The following is an 18,682-nucleotide window of genomic DNA, read 5'->3' on the forward strand; positions in this document are numbered from 1 at the left end:
GTTTAGTCTCTCTTTTTTAAAAAGTCTCTGGTGTTCATGCAGATAACACAGTACAGCAGTTTCATTCTTCCATTATTCTGAAACTATAAATTCATAATTTGAAGAAGTGTCAAGCAATGGGAGTAGCTTAGCTTATTGTGCTATGAAAAATGTAGCAAGAGATAACAGGTTCCACAGTGTCTTGCTTCTGAGGTGTGAATTGTGGCCTGTGTGTTTACTGGCTTGGTTTCATATTATGCATAATGTGGTGGTGGTGGAGGGAGCAGTTAGCCCAAAACATTTACCAGTAAGTGTGAAAGGAGGGAAGAAAATTGGGTGGTTTGGAGGCAGACTGGAACAGAATCAGTACAGCCGTAATACCCAGTTCATAACGTGAGCAGGAGGCATCAGTGGAAAACTGCTGCAGAATAATTTTAAAAAATTTAAACGTAAGAGACAACTATTTCAAAATACCAAGGACCATTTGAGGAGGTTTCTGGTGTTTCCCATTCTTCTGTGTGTTTTTCCAGCAACACTTGACCACACAAGCAGCATTTGTTCTAAACTGTGAAGGGAAATCATTTTGGGAGTGCAATGTATTTTTGTTGAAAGTACCTATGTACTATAGCAGACATATCCAACCCATCAATACTGATTGATCAGTCAATCACGGGCTTGATCTGGGTTGATCGTGGGCCCAAGGCAGCCGGAGCACAGCACGCACCTCAATATCCAGAAAGACAAGGGCTTCAAAGCAGGCGTGAAAGAGCTCTGCAGCCCAGCCAGTTTGAGGGGGGAGAGAGATGTGCTGGGGGGGGTTAGGGTAGAAGGAGCCGAGTCTCTGATGAGGGAAGGTGGGATCAGGACCAGCAACAGCATCGCCTGCGCAGGGGTGGAGGGAGGCAGGGGGAGAAGACAGGATCGGCATCAGGATTGCCTGAGTGGCACTCTTTGACCAGTGTGTGTGTGTGTGTGTGTGTGTGTGTGTGTGGAGGAAGGGGGAGAAGACAGGAACGGCATCGCCCGCCCACCCTGCACCCATCCCTGGGTGGTAGATCGCTGCCAGTTTTTATATTGGATCATAGATCACACCCTACTTCTTGTTGGACATGCCTGTACTAAGTCTCACTGAAAATGCTACTTGCCATCTCCCTTTCTAAATGTGCCAAATCCAGCAGCTGCCCTTCTGGCATAAGGAATGTGTATTTATGCTGGGAGTGCTGTATGAAAAAACAAAAAGCCAATCTAACAATATTTTGCAACTTTTTGTGGATGTATGTACTAAACCCGCCTCGCACTGCATCAACTTTGGTGCAAGATTTTCTACAAGCACCAGTGCCATTCCCAATGTAAGTGTGGGAAGGGGGCGAATAACGGTTAAAAGTGACTATTTCAGCAAGCTGCAGCAGAGGGAAAGGCAGAGCCCACTCGCCTGCAATTTGGTTCCTTCCCTGTTTCCAGTCAAACTGGCCACTTTTAAGAGTGGGAGCCTGAGATTCATTGTTTTCTTCCCAGCCCTCTTGTAAGTCTGCTGGCAGGGACTATTTACAATACTGTAGTGGCTTTTCAGCAGTTTAGTAGGCCTGGACAATCCTACTTTACTTTTAACGGGAAAAATAATTTAATCTAGTTTTCTTGCTTTTGCAAATTTAATTGAAGACATTCAACAATCCATGGTTCGGAACTACACAGACAAGTTTGAGCTAAGTGGAGAATTCCCTTCCCTTGAAACTAAGCAATACATTAGGGCAGTATCTCTCCCTTGAAGGATTTCCCCTTTTTTATAAGTAACTCACTGTTAACTGTGCAGTTCATGTCTTGGTTTTTTTTTACTGCTGGGTAAAGAGAACACACATCATAACAATTATTTGACACCAGAGTCAGTTCAGCAAAATCCCAAAATAGCAGATTTTAATTTCCTGTTTTAAAATCAAATGCACACAGGCCAAGACCCTTTCTTTTCTGGCTATCACCCTTACGCAGATGTTAGGCAGCATCAAACCTGCTTATTAGATGTATATCTTATTTTAAAAGTACCTCTTAAACGTGTATGGTCTTTCCAGTGTCTTCACAAGCAGCCAATACTCCACATTAGCACAATGAATTCCATGAATTACTTGGAAGTCAAGATGTAAGCCCCAAAGTTGTTACGACTGGCAGTGCAATGGGCTAAAGATTTTGTGTTAGCTGTAGTGGTTTGTTAACAACACAATCCAAAGGTGATTTTACCTTGGTGGAAAGGGCACCTGCTAGTTCAAAATTGGGGTCTTAAGTGGGTAGCAGGGATCCCAAAACAAAATCTGTTTCCTGCCTTGCAACAGTAAAAGTACTTTCCACACAGGCAAAGCCACCCCTGGACGCAGTCCAAAATCTTCAGCTGTAATTGGCTCAACTGCCCATCTGTGTCACAGGGCCTCTGGTCGCCATTCCGACTCCTGCACTAATTCGAAGGGTTGCTATGCAACGTTGACAAAGTTACTCGGGTCACGGACGGAGTACGAAAAGGAAGTTGTTCAAGAGAATGAGGGGAAAGTAAGAGACAGGCACCTGAAAGGGGGGAAAAGTGGAACCTGGCATTGAACATGGGTGGGAAAAGGCCTTGGGTTGGACAGATGAGCTACAGTCCTTCATGCATGGAGAAGAGAGGACATCTCATTTCCTACCTACTTTTGAGGGCTGCCTTCCCACTTGGTAGCCTGGCATTAAGAGGAAACAGCTTTGTCCCTGTTCACATTCCCTCCCATAAGAGCTTCAGGGTTTCAAAAGGGATTAAGGTTTACAGTTGCTATTGTGGCTTTGTCAGCTTTGGTGATTGTGGGTTGACAGCACATTCCTAGGCATATTAAGTTGAAGGCAGATTCTCCTGAGTTCAACAAGACATGGGGACTAAAAGCAGATGGAGGTCTCTCAATTCAGGTTGGGACTGTGGTAGCCTAGGGAATTCTTGCTGTCCATAATGTTCTGCAAAGAAACTTCTTCCCAAGCAACTTCGCTGTGAAGCAGAGAGGAAATTGGCACGTTCTCCCCTGAATAGGGCAGCTTCAACACAGCAAAGGTTGCAAGCTCAATAGCGCTTCTAAGGTTGACCACTCTTGCCTCAATTTACTCAGGAATGAGACATAATCCAGTGCAAGTTCAGGAATATTTTAATCAGCTAACACCAGTGCTATAGTCCTTTCCATGTTCAAAATGTAACGGGTCCTACACTACCAAAGTTTGGTCATTCAGCACATCTTTAATTGCAATATTGAAAAAACACCCTATCGTGTGTGATACCCTTTTGGCCCACTTCGTTCAAATACAGAATAACCATGCTACACTGAGGGCAACTGCTCTAGCAAAAGGTCTTCAAATAAAGATCTGAATGTGTTACAGAATCAGTCCTCCAAACCAGGGGACGGTGAAAACATAAAGCATGCCTCAAATTTAAGTAGCCATGTTTTTTGTTGGTTGGTTTGTTTTTTCTTCTAATATCACAGCAAGGTGTTTAATGACAAAAGTGTCTTTCGACAAGAGAGTTGAAAATAAAACCATTAGTTCTCCGTTCATAAATAACCACCCCCCTGAAGTCTTCAGAAGCCCATTTTAAAAGGCCACTGCATAAACACAGTACATCTTTTTAAATATAAAAAACAACCACACACCCACACATCCAGCTACTTGCACCTATCTATAAAAGCCTGTCGGGATCTTCATTAAATGTGAAGTCACATACTAAAGACAGGTGGTCTGAGGGGTAAGTGAAAGACGGTAGCCTGTTGGGTCCAATTTGCTCCTCAGTCAGGAGACTGAGAGCAGCATTCACGTTTAAGGCATGTTGGGAGTACCAGATGTAATCGAGGGTGTGCTTGCACTCTCCAGAGGGTCGGATCTTCCACGTCGTATAGGGAGGTTCTGACAGTCCGTCTGCACTCAGCAGCTTGTAAGCGCTGTTTAGGTTCAGGCTAGAATTTGAGAATTCCTTGTACACCTCTTCGGTGGGCTCCGCGTTGAAATCGCCACAGACGATGAGAGGGACCTCTGCCTCCCGGGTGATCTTCTTCAGGTTCTCCAGAAGATCGGCCCCTTGCGCAGACCTAAATCTCTCCCAGCCGTTGCGAGCTTTCAGGTGAGTAACAGCAGTGCAGAACAGTTTGCCGGTTTCGATACATTTCAGAGTCTGAGCAATGGCAACTTGGTTGGTTTTCAGCTTCATGGCGGTCAGCCTGATGTTGGTGCTGTTGACGAGAGTGAACCTGTCCTTGAGGAAGAATAAGGCACAGCCGTCTGGCCCATTGTTACATTCCACGTCTAAACATGGAGACCACGGTTTAGGGAAAAAAGTACATTGGTAGCCCAGCCGGCTGAGGAGAGGCTGGAAGGTGTCAAAGTAGTGGTCCACTTCCTGTAGGCACAAGATGTCTGGCTGATATGCCAGGATCTCTTCTAGAATGAGGCATTTCCTTTCTTCCCACCTCAGGGCTTCCATCGGGCACTGAATAAAGCTGTCCTTGCCTTCTCCAAGAGCTGGAAGGAAAACAATAAACCCATAGCATTATTTTCCCTTCCAAAACACACTTATGGGGAAACAAGTAGCCTATTCCATTAGTTAGAAAAGCGTTGCAATATAAGCCCACAAAAGTTGGAAATTATTTTTTACTAGCCAGCTAAGAGACTAGAAGCAGTTTAAGCATGTGATGAGACGTGTGTCTAAAGAGCACCTCAAGCTTCTAAAATACCCAGTACTCCTAAAGGTTTTCAACCTCCTGTTTTCTTTCTGCCACGAAATCATTCAAGGAACCTTACAAAAACAGATCAAATATATATATACCCAAGGCTGTGTCTACCACATACTTACAGTGGTACCTCTGGTTACGTACTTAATTCGTTCCGGAGGTCCATTCTTAACCTGAAACTGTTCTTAACCTGAAGCACCACTTTAACTAATGGGGTCTCCGGCTGCCGCCGCACAATTTCTGTTCTCATCCTGAAGCAAAGTTCTTAACCTGAGATACTATTTCTGGGTTAGCAGAGACTGTAATCTGAAGTGTATGTAATCTGAGGTACCACTGTATTTAAAAAACATAAAATGGACCAGAGTTCTGTAGCTTGCAAATGATGCAAGGTAAGCAAACTTACATGCTGCTCATTTCACAGAGCTACTTTTGATGCCCCCAGTTCTCCCCATGATTATGTATAGAGGTAGAAACCCTGCCCTTGTGAACCCTTCCTCAGCAAACACTGCCAATAGTTTTTCCAAGTCTCAAAAATATTATATAAGCTGATGCTGTTTGGATGCAACAGTCCAAGGTCAATACACCAGATTTTCCATGTTTTCTCTGCATGGATCACCTTGATTTTTGCCCATTATACTCTAGGACAGTGATCAACTGTATTCTGTCTGTATTTTCCCACCCACAACCACATTTGGACTCTACAGTGACTCAAGAATCAGGGTTTATACCTTGTGCAAGGATGTTCCACTGCATGACCCTAATAGGTCGGTGGCTTCTGGAAAAGCTGGTCCTCAGGTTCACAAAGTCCCTCTGGAACCGGGCAGGACGTTTCTGAAGAACCATCTGGCATTCTTCAAGCAGATCCTTGGGATCAATGGGATCCAAGAAGTCAGGATCCGTTTGTTCCAAGTATTCCTGGTGTTTGGAGACAGCACCAGTACTCAGAGTCTTTGCAAGAGCACTATATAGCCTGCTGGTACTGTTGCCCATGGAATAAACTGAAAACGAAGCAAAGAAGAGGCAAATTCATCAGTAAACGCCCATCCCTGATTAGCTAACACAGAGCAAGGTTTTCTGCACGTAAATCAAAGCAAATGAATTCACCACTGCACTTCCTTCCATAATGCAATATATGTGACCCAAGAACCAGTACAAGACCAGGACCAGGACGTTCATATCTCCATGCCACCATGAAGCTCACTGGGTGGCCTTGGACCTCTCCCAACCTTTTAGATTAATCTACATCTCAGTGTTGTTGAAAGGATAAAACAGGCAGAAAATTATTGGCCCAGCTGCTCCCCTTGCCCCACAGTTCCCATCATGCAATGGTGAGAGCAAGGACAAATCCATTGGCACAGCCCCTCTCTTCTCCTGTAGATGATTGAGAACCCTGACTCCACCCCCGCTGCTGCAGACAGCCCCCAAAACGGGGTGGTTGTCCCCCCCCCCCAGGAATGACAAGGGGGCATGCAAGAGGGCCAGAGCCAAGGGGCTCATCCCAGTTCCCTATCTCCTACAATGGGGAACCGAGCCAGATGGACAGGGTATAAATAATAAAATTATTATTTGGGGTGGGGAGCAACTGAACAGGGCTTTTGTGACTACCTAGGGATGCTTCCCCCCCAAAAAAGGTTTTCTTTGTTCAAGGTTTCTGAAGCCCAATTATGTGTAGCTCTGAAACTGCTTCTACTTTTACACCCCAAGTTATTTCTGTGGTTACTATGTAGTTCAAAGTTTAACACATCAAACGGATATAAAATTCAGGCAAGCTTCTATATAAGCATAACGTTAATCCCGTTGGGTTGCTTCACAAACACACCCTGATTCAAAAAGCTTCTCACTCTTTTACATAACTAGAGATGCGAGGTACTGGGGTTTTTAAGGCACACCAGAACAAAGAAATCCAGAATAGGTGTTGCAGAGCGGCAGAGGCAGATATTAAGTTCAGTTCAGTAAGTTTATTGTGCTAGCCGAAGGCCATAACAAAAGCACAGAAACACAAACAATTTCAAATGCAAAATATAAAGCAAGGCATCCACTAAATCAAACAGAAGCATCAATTTCTAGTGATACTGTAACCAGAGAGCTTCTGCCACCACACCAAGCGTATTTCAGATTTAGACTTCTCAATCCCACTTACAGTTCACGGCGATTTCCCCCTATTCCTTCCTCCTAATCTTCCTTGCTGCCAACACAAAAAGGGCCACTTTTATGAGTCACTAATATGTTGGAGTCACTCAGTAATCACTGAACCCACTCCACTGGGAAACGGCTGCTTCCTCGAACAAACAAGGGTTTTAGAAAGCAACTCCTTGGGTCAGCATATAAGGGGCAAAATAATAAATAATGAATACCATTTTCTACTTGCAACGGCCTGCATATACACCATCTAGCAGTTATTAAGACGCTAGCTACAGACATGGAAACCTTTCATGTAAGATATATTTTCTACCAGTCCTGGCATGCCTTCGTTTTCCAGAGTAACTTGAGTAGATAATTCTTAATGCTTCCCTCAAGGGTAAATCTCATTGTTAAAAAGCCACGAAGAGCGTATTAACTTTACAACAAGGTCAAGAACAGATAAAGGAGTGCCCCACTCCCCTCACCAAGCTAAATGTGTGCAGTTCCCCCTCTTAAAAATTGTAAACCTCAGCTCATAATTTTAGGGGTTTTAAACTTTATATCTCACAATCTGCCCAAGTCACAAGAAACTGCTAGTTTCCCTCTCTCTCTCTCTCCCTCTGTGTTCTTTTTACTCAAATCCAAAAATGACTTTATTGCATTGCTGGGTATTTTCTGCCAGACTGCATAATGCAACTACTTATGCTAGAAATAGCAAGCGACCCCAAAGTGTGGCAAAACAAACACAGAAGAGCAGGCACTTCTCAGCAAACTGTCTGGTTCCTTACGTAATCGCCTGTGCTTGCCAGGTTTTGCAATGCCTGACTTGCCTTCCCACCACAGGAAGGCCAAATCGGTCACGAATGTCCTGTGCTGACCATTGCTGCATCACTGATATTTCGCAAACAGAGAGACAAAAGCTGTGACTACTACTGCCGTTCATTGTTACCCACTAAGGAAAAGGGGAGGGGGAGGGAAAGAAGAAAGGATGCCTCTGGAAGAAAAGAAATTTGCCTAACAGGACGTTTTTTTTACCAATTAAGGCTGTGCAGGAAGGTTAAGAGCTCTGACTTTCAAAGGCAAGTTTAATTAAGGGGGGCCGGAAGTGTGAACCCAGCGATCGCAGTTACTGCACAAAAAGCACTACAGCATACTAACATTGCATACTAGCATTGCATTTTAAATTTGTTATCTGAAAACAAGTTAGTTTCGTTTACTTGATTTCTCAGCAACATCATTTCAATTCTGATAAGAAGTGTGTAAGATTGCTCTGCTGAGTTCTATGGGACTTACTCCCTGGTAAATGAGCACAGGGTTGCTGCTTGACTTCCCCCCATAATATCAAAAAATGCAAGCAATTTTGGAATTTTCTTCTTGCATATTAACAGCACAGCCTTGAATTAAAATCACGCTAAGTCATAGGGGCCTCAAATCGCAATCACAGCACCCTTCGAATAGGAAAGGCAAATCTCGCTGCCGATTTATAACCATATTTCCAAAGACATGACCAGGCAGGTCTCCTTTGTTACTCTATTCCTGTCCCAACAGTTGCTAGACAAAGGTTAAAACTATGTGCAGTAGAAATGCAAACGAACATCCACACAAACTCGTAAACACTTCGAGGGGTTCCAAAGTTCTGTTAGTCTCAAGCACTAGGCTTTGCAATACATCTCTAATGAAAACACAATACTGAACGAGGCCGTTAATCTTGCATACACACCTGAAAAGCCGGAAGAATGCATCAACGTGCGGAATAAACAACTCTAATGGTGAACCTCGCACAGAACAGCCAGCCTCTGACGTCATGTGAGCAGTCTCTCTTTCTGTTAACCTTGCCCTCTGGCGACACCTAGTGGCCCCTCACAAAATTGCGTCCGATGGAACTTCCATTGTCACAATTAACCCCTAACAATTCTAGAAAAGACGAGATTTTGAAAATCTGCTCTTGCACTGCAAGTCAACGCCGCTGCATGCTGAAGCGCTGGTCACGAGACCAAAGGAGGCTACCCCGTGGTAGCTTAGCTGCATGAAGCTCTTGTGTCAATGCAAAGTGGTTGGTTTTTTTTTTGGGGGGGGGGGGAACGCTATTTTCGTTCCCTCACCCACTCAATAATCCACCAGGAGATTGAAAAGTGTCGCCTGTGAAGAGAAAAAAACACACAGGCTGCACTTCACACTGGCCTCCTTGACAGGAAATGCACAGCTCCTGCTTGCTCTTTGCACCATACAACTGAGATCCCCCTGATTTATATAACAAGACAAGCACTCCTGCCCGTTAACGCCTTAGCAGTTCCCTTACGCAACCACTTTCTAGCATGCCTTTAGTGAGTAAGCAGATTTTCTATCATTATTGCCCTTTCAACTAAATTCCAGAAAGTTCACTGGCTCTTGCATGAGATGGTGCTTTATAGACTAATGAGAACATGTTAAAACTTTAGCAACACACCTAGGCTTGGAATGTGCACTCTGGAGAGGGAATTGCTGGGTCACAGCACAACTCCAGACACTTCTACTCACAAGCAAGCCCTACTCAGTTCAAGGGGCCCCAGGAAAGTGGGTACAGAGTCCCAGCATTTTAATGCCCTCAACTCTTCAAATATGAGATGGCACTTTTGCCTCAGCTTTGACCTACTTTGGCGCTGTGTGTGTGTGTGTGTGTGTGTGTGTGTTTCCTTCTCTCTCCTCTGCGTTTCTCCATCTTCCTTCCTTCCAGTCCTACACAGGAAGCTGCCTTTCAGTCAGATCATTGGTCCATCTACCTCAGTATTACCTGCATTGACTGGCAGAAGTCCTACCTGCAGATGCAAGAGATTGAACCCAGAACCTTCTGCACGCAAAGCAGATAGTCCACTGCTGAGCTACCAGTCCTTCCCCAAAGTTACAAAGTTCCTTCACTTCTACTTTTATACACCCGCCACAAAATGACCCAAAAGATAGCAGTGATCCACTCTGGGAAAGTGGAGAAGCCCCTTGTGGGTCCCAACTCAAGAGCTGAAGACTAGTGACCTACATGGCGGGCTGCTTTTTTCTGATCAGGGAAAGTAATGAAGGAACTTTGAGGACCAATTGGGGTTCACTAGAAGCCAAGACTGTCCATTCTGAAGGAAATCAGCCCTGAGTGCTCACTGGAAGGACAGATCGTGAAGCTGAGGCTCCAATACTTTGGCCACCTCATGAGAAGAGAAGACTCCCTGGAAAAGACCCTGATGCTGGGAAAGATGGAGGGCACAAGGAGAAGGGGACGACAGAGGACGAGATGGTTGGACAGTGTTCTCGAAGCTACCAGCATGAGTTTGACCAAACTGCGGGAGGCAGTGGAGGACAGAAGTGCCTGGCGTGCTCTGGTCCATGACGTCATGAACAGTCGGACACGACTAAACGACTAAACAACAACAACAGAAGCCAAGACTATACATAGCATTCCATACAGCAGGTATTAACTCCAGTTAGGGCCTCTTTATCTAACTTGGCCTTGTTGGTTCCCAATGCCAGTCGTTACAAGTTCTGATTTATTTGGTCTACTGATTGCACTTGGATTTAAATTTTATTGCATTTGTGCTGTAATGTTTTATACTGCAGTTTATACTGCTACTGCAATGCTGCCTGGAGAAGCTTTCAAGGCAGGCAGTATATAAAATATTCAATCAGTAAAGAGGCAGTATGTGCATAATACTATCCCAGCTTGTTTGCATCACTGAAGTAATCCTGAAAGGTATAAACTGCTTACTACCTGCAATGGGTTGTTCCCAAAGTACATTGCAAAGCAAATGACCACAGAAGAAAACAACAACCAATCCTGTAGTTCTGAAACATCCTGTGCGTGTTGCCTGGACATTTTCATCAGTGCTTCTCCCTCATTATCTTTCGCCTGCCTCCTTCCCTTTGTGCAGAGTCCGTAGTTAATATACACATTTTCTGGCAGCAAAAGCCCAAAGAGCAACAACATACACAGGATTGCACACAGTAGCACGACTGTCATTCCTCTCCTCCTCAGACCAAGATTTTGCTTTTGTAACTGCAGGTAACAGAATCATGCTGAATCACCCTGAGTTGCTGCAATATCTTGGGGGTGTTTTTCTCCCATTTGGTGTAGCCGCACAACCCGCAACCAGAATCCAATCCGTTTTCTGCAAATCATGGTGCTCAGCTCAATCGTACAAATGGACACAAATCTGACATAAGAAATGGCAATATTCCAAAGCCAGGTGTGTGTGTGTGGGGGGGGGGGCGTTTCAACCTCCTAGGACACTCTGCATGCGACCTATGAGTTGCTTTCCTGGGGCAAACAAACTTTAAAGGAAGACTCCAGTGTCTAACTGCTTAATTACTACTTCAAAAGGGTATGTGGAATCACTTGTAGACCGGACTGGGGCAAAGGATTTGTAGGAAATTGTGTGTGCAAATTAGCTAACCAACGCCAGAGGTGCTTGAGTTAACCACTGTACTGCAAATCACCATTAATAAAAAAATTATCGCCATCTGTACTTCTGTGCATTTCGTTTCTCTCTTGACATTGATGTTTGTATCTCCCTCCTCCCCAAAGTATATACCTGTAATGTAGGGAAACAGTTTGTGCATCTGGTGGCAAATTGGACTGAAGTCCACAAAAGCTTGCCAGCCTTTAAGGTGGCTAACATGGCTTCTCCCCTGGAAATAAACTGCTTGGGAAATGCTGCTGCAATGCAACACAGCACGGCTGCTGCAGCAGCAGCAGTTTCCCTCAGTAAGCAAAGCACAGCAATCTTCCTAAGAACATGAAAGTTGCCCTGATAGGAGTAGATTCCACATAGCTTGCTATCTGCTCTTCGTTTTGACATTATTATTACCGCTTGCTTTGTTACAACTTGAGATCTGGGTAGCCACAGTTAGGAGCAAGGCTCTAGAGAGGAACCTAGGAAATGAAAAGTCCACAACCGAGCTACTTCTATCTAACCTTGAGGCAAAAGAATTGGCCAGGCAAGTTGTGTAATCATGGCTATGTCAGCTACAGCAAGTCAATCAATAATGCTGATGTAACGACAGTAGATTCCGCGCAGAATGCCAATATCGAGAGATTGACCCAGCAGTCCTGCGCCCCCACCGGCAGCTGTTAGAGCCACTTGACACACTGTGTTTAACACTGCAATCCTAAAAGCATGCTTGCTCGTAAGTAAATACAGCTGAGCTCAATGGGGCTCATCCCCTAGTAAGGGGGCCTAGGCTGGCAACCTAAGTCATACCTATAATAGGCTATGTGTATAAACACACACACAAACCTCAAGTTGCAATCAGTTCAACAGCATTTCCAGATAAGGGTGCAACTCTAAACCTGAACATGCTGGTCCTAAGCATCATGGATTGCCAGGGGGGTGACAGAATGTCCCAAGGATGGGCTTGCACTCCTAATGAACATTGGACCATAAGGAGATTCTCTAAAACAGGCATAGGCAAACTCGGCCCTCCAGATGTTTTGGGACTACAACTCCCACCATCCCTAGCTAACAGTACCAGTGGTCAGGGATGATGGGAGTTGTAGTCCCAAAACATCTGGAGGGCCGAGTTTGCCTATTCCTGATCTAAAACCCTGGAACCAATCAGGACTTTCTCTGTTTTGTGGATCTTACTGGGCCCAATTGGCTCCCAGCCATACAACAATTTGGCTGGATGCAGTATCCTAAACCCAAGAGCATTCCTAGCCTTCAGTCTCCCTTTTTTGGGGGAAAGCTGGTGAATGAGCTACTTGACCTCCAACAGCCTTGTTTACATCCGCAGCATGGCACGGGTAGAATCTGTTGAACCACTACACAGATTGTAGCTCTGGGAAGGGAATAGGAGCCTCCTAACTTCTCTCAGCACCCTTAACAAACTACAGTACCCAGAATTCTTTGCAGGGAGCAATGACTGCTTAACTTGCTTTAATACTGCTTTAAGTGGATAGTGCAGAAGATGGAGCCTAAGTCATACTAAAGAGCAGACCCAATTAAAAAATGGACGTGAGTTCATCATGGCTAACTGATTTCAGTGAGTCTGTTCCAAGTACATTTTCGTCACATACCACTCTGTGTGTTTTTTTAAGAAACGAAAAGCAAATCCATTGCTTCCTGTCTGAAATTGAAATGCTGTATTGCACTTTTGTCTCATCCTCTCCCCCTCACATGCTTTCACAATGAGCAACTCATGTTCCACGAAACCAAATCACAAGACCTCTGCAGATTTCAAAGGGCTTCATGGGTTTTGAGAGTGAAGATAATAAATGTAGGGAAATGTTAGGATATTGACGTATCTCTAAAACACCTCTCGGTTAGTCCGAGGACCAGACAACATCCTCTCTTACCAGGTCAGGCTACTCAATTGGACCATCGATTCCAGCATTGTCTACAGAGACCACAGCGTCTCAGGCAGACCACCTTTCTCGCCACTACCAGATACTTTTAAAACTTGGTATGCTAAAGACTGAACCTGTGATCTTCTGCTTGCAGAGCATGTACCTTATCACTGAGATATGGCTGTGGTCATAGTGATCTAGTGATTTATAACAGAGGGAAATAAGGAAGGAAGATAAGAAGCATAGGCTGATCCACAGTTCTCAAACTAAGGTAGTTCAAATGGATATAGGCAAGACTCCTCTGCAGTTACATAAATGGCACTATGATTGCAGCTTTACTGCAGATTTTTCAACCCTTTTCTTTTACATCATTTGTGAGACAAAAGTGGCAAATTCATCAGGGGAAAAAACCTTCTCCCTTGCCAGCAATGTGGGTGAGAAAATGACAAGAAGCCTTAGCTCCAAATAGCTAGGTTTTCTCAAGTATGACTCAACTTCGGGGGTGAGGGGACGACAACTAAGAAACTTTCCAAACCTAAGTTACAAAAGAGGCAGACTTCCATAAAAATGATGAAAAACTGCAGACATGGATTCAGGGCACTCCTGTTTTAAGCATCTTTTTCTGAGAATGTTAGTGGCCAAAAAGTAGGTCCATTTAACATTTCAGCAATGGACTGAAGTGACATCACACAAGCAGATGTTATGCTCTCTGCCAAAAGGGTCCCTAAATTCTTGAGGGTGACCCTGAGTAACTTCTTGATGGAGGTACAGCAAGCTCACAACCGACACCCATTTAACTTTTGTGCATTCACCTTCATTTGTGTGGCAAAGGAAAAATAAAAACAGAAAGGGGCAGAAAGGGAGCAGGATTCTGGGGGAAATGACTCTGGCAATCCCACCCGCCATTGAACCCAATGGGTTTTGACTATACACGATTCTGGCTGCAGGTGCGATCCCTGGAATGTAATCCCTGCATAAGTTGCGGGCTTTCTGTACACAGAACACAACTTTCTGAGGATCACAAGTTGAAAGAATGCTGTTGCCCTTGAGTCCTACTTGAAAGCTTCCCATTGGCATCTGGCTGGCCAATGCTAGAACCAGCATACAGGATCAGATGGGCCTTTGGCTGAATTCAGCAATAATCTTCTTATATTAGATGCATTCTCAGTGAATGATTGAGGTACCCTAAGAAGCTTACCAACACCTAGACCCAAGCAGGTTAAAGAGAACCCAAGATCTTTCTGCTTAGGTTGAATGTTACTGGCTTAGCTGGAATTAGTTAGCACTAAAAGGTGGGGGAATCTTCTGAATTGCAAATGGAGACTGATCCACACTGAACTTAATAGGGGCTTATTTCTGTGTAGACACGCATGCAGAGGACTGCATCGCAAGCCTTTTAAAAAGGTTCCATTGATGGTTATGAGATTTTTCAGAGTTCAAGTAACAAGACTAGGGTTTCCCAACCTGGTGGCCTCCAGATTTTGTTCAACTCCAAGTGCCATCATCCCTGACCAACTGGGGCTGATGCAAACTGTAGTCCAAAACACTGGCGGAGGAAGAGGAGTGCGGGGGGAGCGCATTGCCCCCAGCAGCGAGATCAAAGCGGGGTGCCATCGCGGCTGCCCCCCTGCCCATGCTGGGTGCCAAACCCCTACGGGTGGGGCACCCCGCCCCCAGGACATGAGCCACGCCCCTACAGTGTGCCCCGCCCCCAGGACGCATGCCAGTCCCACCACCGCCTGCTCTCCGCCCCCCAGTACCGGAGCATGAAGCTCCGCCGCTGGTCCAAAATAGGGAATGCTGAGCTAGATGAATTGTAGGCCAACAACAGCTGGGGTGACGGAAACAGGAGCATCTCCTGTGCTTGCCTACACTTTGCCCTATCCAGTGTACATTGGACTGTCCCTGTAGGCAGATTACTACGTCAGACAAACTACTTCTTGCTCAGCTTTCATGTGGACCATCTGAAAGGCTGATGAGCTAAGAAATGGTAGTAAGGGAAGTGAAAGGCAGATACTTGTTGTGAAGCAGATTTTCAAGCAGTCTTGGTTCATTGTAATTTATAGAGTGCAATTGCTCTCACTCCTCAATTTAAATACCAAGAAAGCCAATAAGAACCTAAGAGCAGTCCTGCTGGGTCAAACCAGACACCTCTAGGGAGGAAATTCACAAGCAGGACATGATGCCAAGACACATAAGATCATAAGAAGAGCCTGCAGGATCAGGCCATTGGCCTATGGGAAGTCTACCAACAGGATTTAAGTGCAACAGCACTCTCCCCTTCTGTGGTTTCCAGCACACTGCCTTTGGAAGAGGAGGTAGAACATGGCTTTATCCTCCATGAATTTGTCTAGTCCTTTAAAAAAAATCATACAAGCTGGCCGGCCATCATTGCCTCCTGTGGGAAGGAGTTTCATAGTTTAACTATGTGCTGTGAGAAGTACTTTCTGCTGTCTGTCCTGAATCTTCCAACATTCAGCTGCATTGGATGTTCTAGTGTTATCTATGAGAGAGTAAAATTCCTCTGTCCACTTTCTCTACCCCCTCATGTGTAATTTGATATACCTTCATCATGCCTCTTCTTACTCGCCTTATCTCTAAACTGAAGAGCCACAGGCGCTGTAAACTTTCACCATAGGGGAAGTTGCTCCACCCCCTCGAACATTTTGGTCGACCTTTTCTGATCCTGTTCCATCTCTGTATTTTTAGCTAATACTTTTAACAACCCGTAGTGAGTAGTGGCTTTCAAGTCAAGACGAATTTCAGTTCCTTAAAACCATTAATCATTGTGCACATGGAAAGGGTGACACGCTGTGCACAAATGAGCTGGCAAACTACAGCAGAGAGGAACACATCTCGAAAATGTTCTCCGAAGCATCACATTACATTTTACAACCCAAATGTGCACCTACACTCAGGTATGGCACCGTAGATTTCCTCAGCGTCGTTTTGAAAATTAAACAAAAATATTTTCTGTGGGGAAGGAGATAAAGAGCAGGATACGGCATACTGCTTTCCCCAGGGCACAAATACATCTAGTAACAATTAATAGGAACTCTGGCATAGTTAGAGGGGAAATATGCAAAAAGCACTCCTTGAAATCCCCAAGCAGCACATGCTTTTCTCAGAGTAGAGGTAACTTGGAGAATTAATCAGGGATGTGAAAACTTATCTCAACAAGGTGGTAAAACTGAGAGTGCTGCCTACAGGGTATGTGATATATGCCTGGCATAAGATCCCATTCACTGACTTTCTGGAAGAAGCAGCTTTTAATGAATCAGCTGCCAATTTAAGGCTGTCTTGAGTTCATTTACTTAATAAATAAGGCTGACGGCTCGCTCCTCATTAATAATATATTTTTTAAATAAATCAGAAGCCTTGTATCTAGCATGTGTCCAGCCTTCACCCGAGACAAAAGCAGAGCAAAAAGTACTCTGGATAATCCTTTTTTTTTTTTTAAAGAAACCATCCCAGAGCTTAGCATAGTGGAAAGCGTGGTAGACCGTGGGCTCCACAGATCTGGCTTGGAAAACTCACTTCAAGCTATCCATGGGTAAAACGTAACGGCGACCTGCCTCACAAGGCTACTGTAAGGATTGATAAGATACAGAAAAATGATGATGACACTTACCGTGAACCTTAGAGGTAAGGAGACGAACACTACGCAGGAGACGAACTCGTTAGACTACCTGTACCCCTTTAGCAACCACCTCTCGACCGATCAGCCCCCACCCCGCGTCTTTATTAGAACGTCCGAAACCCAGCGTTCCATCCATGGAACGTTCGGCGCCCACAGGGTTCTAGGCACTCACCTGCTTGGGAATTCGCAGCCCCCGAGCTTACAGCCGCAGAGCAGCCGTAGTGAGGGGCGGCGGTGACGGCGGCGGAAGATGCAAGGATGGCAGGCGGGGAGAGGGCTCTCTTGACTGGAGCCGGAGACCGGAGCAGCAGCGTCGAGGAGGTGGCGGAGGAAGGCGCGCAGCAGAGGTTGGAGAGGGCCGAGCACAGGGACCGAGCGGGGCTCTGATACATAATAACGCAGCCCTCGGGGAACCGGGCGAGGACAACGGGAGAACCGGGGAAACGAGCCCCCTGGAGAGAATGAGGTCACAAGCTCAAGCGGACCTGCCGCGGAGCCGGAGGAACAGGCGCGCACGAGCACTCACACACACCCTCGGGGAACGAGGAGCAGCAGGGGAATCCCAGCGGGGCGGCAGCTCACACCAGCCTCCTCAGCACAAGCACGCGGACGCCGCTCACTGCCGCAGACGGGAGCTCAAGCCGGCACAAGGCAAGGCTCACGCCTTCAGCCGGCACTGACGCAACGGGCAGCTCCAAAGCGCAAAAGAGGGGGGGGAGAGCGCGGGAAGCTCAAGCCTCCTGCCCGCAGAAGAGTAGCTCTTCCTCCCACGTTCAGTTCAAGAGACGAGGTCGACGCTAGTGGAAGCCGGTGTAAGAAACGCGGGCAGAGGGACTCTGGAGCCCAGGCTGGGCTGAGTTGACTGTGCGAGCTCCCCCCGCGCACTGCATGGTATGCCCCAGTTGTGCATCTCTCCCGCCCTCCCTCCTCCGCCGCGCCAGGGTTCCCAGCAAGCGGTTTCTCTTTGCTGACGTCACCACGGACGTCACTTCGCGAGCAGGGGGCGTTGGCGGGAGCCGCCTCCGAGTCAACTGCGTCGCTGCGGCTGGAACAGGGGCGGCCTCGTCGCAGCGATGCCTCGCTCACCCGCTTTCCTGCGGGGGGGGGGGCAGCGCTTGTCAGAGCAGGTTACAAGACTAGGCTTTTAAAAACTGCTGAAGAGCCCTGTGGGGTCCTCCGGCTTAAAAGTCCCACCCGGCGCGGCGTCCTGCTTGTCCCCACAGTGACCCTCCAGCCGCCTTTGCGTAAGAAACAGGACGCGCTAAGCAAGCAAGCGCCCTCCCGATTCCTCCCCGTTGTATGGCAGAGGCAGTGCGGTGTAGTGGTTAGACATTACAGTGCCTCGCTAGGACTTGGGAGGCCAGGGTACAATTCCACGCCTCTTAGGCCCTAACCTATCTCTCAGGGCTGTTAGGATCAAGCCAACATCCTGTTCTTACAGTGGCCAACGAGATGCCTGTGGGAAACCAGCAAGCAGAAGATGAGCTGCTTTGGCACCCCCAGCTGATATTTAGAATAATAATAATAATAATAATAATAATAATAATAATAATAATAATAATAATAATAATAATTATACCCAGCCCATCTGACTGGGTTTCCCCTGCCACTCTGGGCAGCTTCCAACAGAACACTAAAATACAATAACCTATTAAACATTAAAAGCTTCCCTAAACAGGGCTGCCTTCAGATGTCTTTTAAAAGTTTGGTAGTTATTTTTCTCTTTGACATCTGGTGGGAGGGCGCCACCACCGAGAAGGCCCTCTGCCTGGTTCCCTGTAACTTGGCTTCTCGCAGCGAGGGAACTGCCAGAAGGCCCTCGCGCTGGACCTCAGTGTCCGGGTAGAACTATGGGGGTGGAGACGCTCCTTCAGGCCGTTTAGGGCTTTAAAGGTCAGCACCAACACTTTGGAGGTAGCCATT

At 46.1% G+C, this 18,682-nt stretch overlaps 1 protein-coding gene across 3 annotated transcripts; it reads right to left on the reverse strand.

Moving 5' to 3' along the window:
• Window positions 1-3,107: 3,107 nt before the first annotated feature.
• On the reverse strand, window positions 3,108-17,405 carry NOCT (nocturnin). 3 transcript variants are annotated; one of them, XM_081208531.1, is made up of 3 exons: window positions 16,932-17,405; window positions 5,423-5,692; window positions 3,108-4,485 (listed from the first exon to the last, which is right to left on the reverse strand). In XM_081208531.1, exons 1-3 carry the CDS (start codon window positions 17,149-17,151, stop codon window positions 3,650-3,652), a joined length of 1,326 nt encoding a protein of 441 aa, XP_081064657.1. In that variant the 5' UTR covers window positions 17,152-17,405; the 3' UTR covers window positions 3,108-3,649. The 3 variants fall into 3 exon arrangements, with proteins under 3 accessions (XP_081064657.1, XP_081064659.1, XP_081064658.1); XM_081208533.1 differs by lacking the exon at window positions 16,932-17,405 and adding an exon at window positions 16,751-16,815; XM_081208532.1 differs by lacking the exon at window positions 16,932-17,405 and adding an exon at window positions 8,536-8,709.
• Between the last annotated feature and the right edge of the window lie 1,277 nt (window positions 17,406-18,682).

The sequence above is a fragment of the Podarcis bocagei genome (assembly GCF_964188305.1).
Source record: "Podarcis bocagei genome assembly, chromosome: 9".
In the NCBI taxonomy this organism is placed as follows: Eukaryota; Metazoa; Chordata; class Lepidosauria; order Squamata; family Lacertidae; genus Podarcis; species Podarcis bocagei.

Coding starts and splice junctions, on each gene's coding strand:
- NOCT (XM_081208531.1), bottom strand. CDS start 17,151: ATGTATCAGAGCCCCGCTCGGTCCCTGTGCTCGGCCCTCTCCAACCTC. Junction 5,693..16,931: donor GGCTGCGAATTCCCAAGCAG/GTGAGTGCCTAG, acceptor CTTCGTTTTCAG/TTTATTCCATGGGCAACAGT. Junction 4,486..5,422: donor GTGGAACATCCTTGCACAAG/GTATAAACCCTG, acceptor TTTTCCTTCCAG/CTCTTGGAGAAGGCAAGGAC.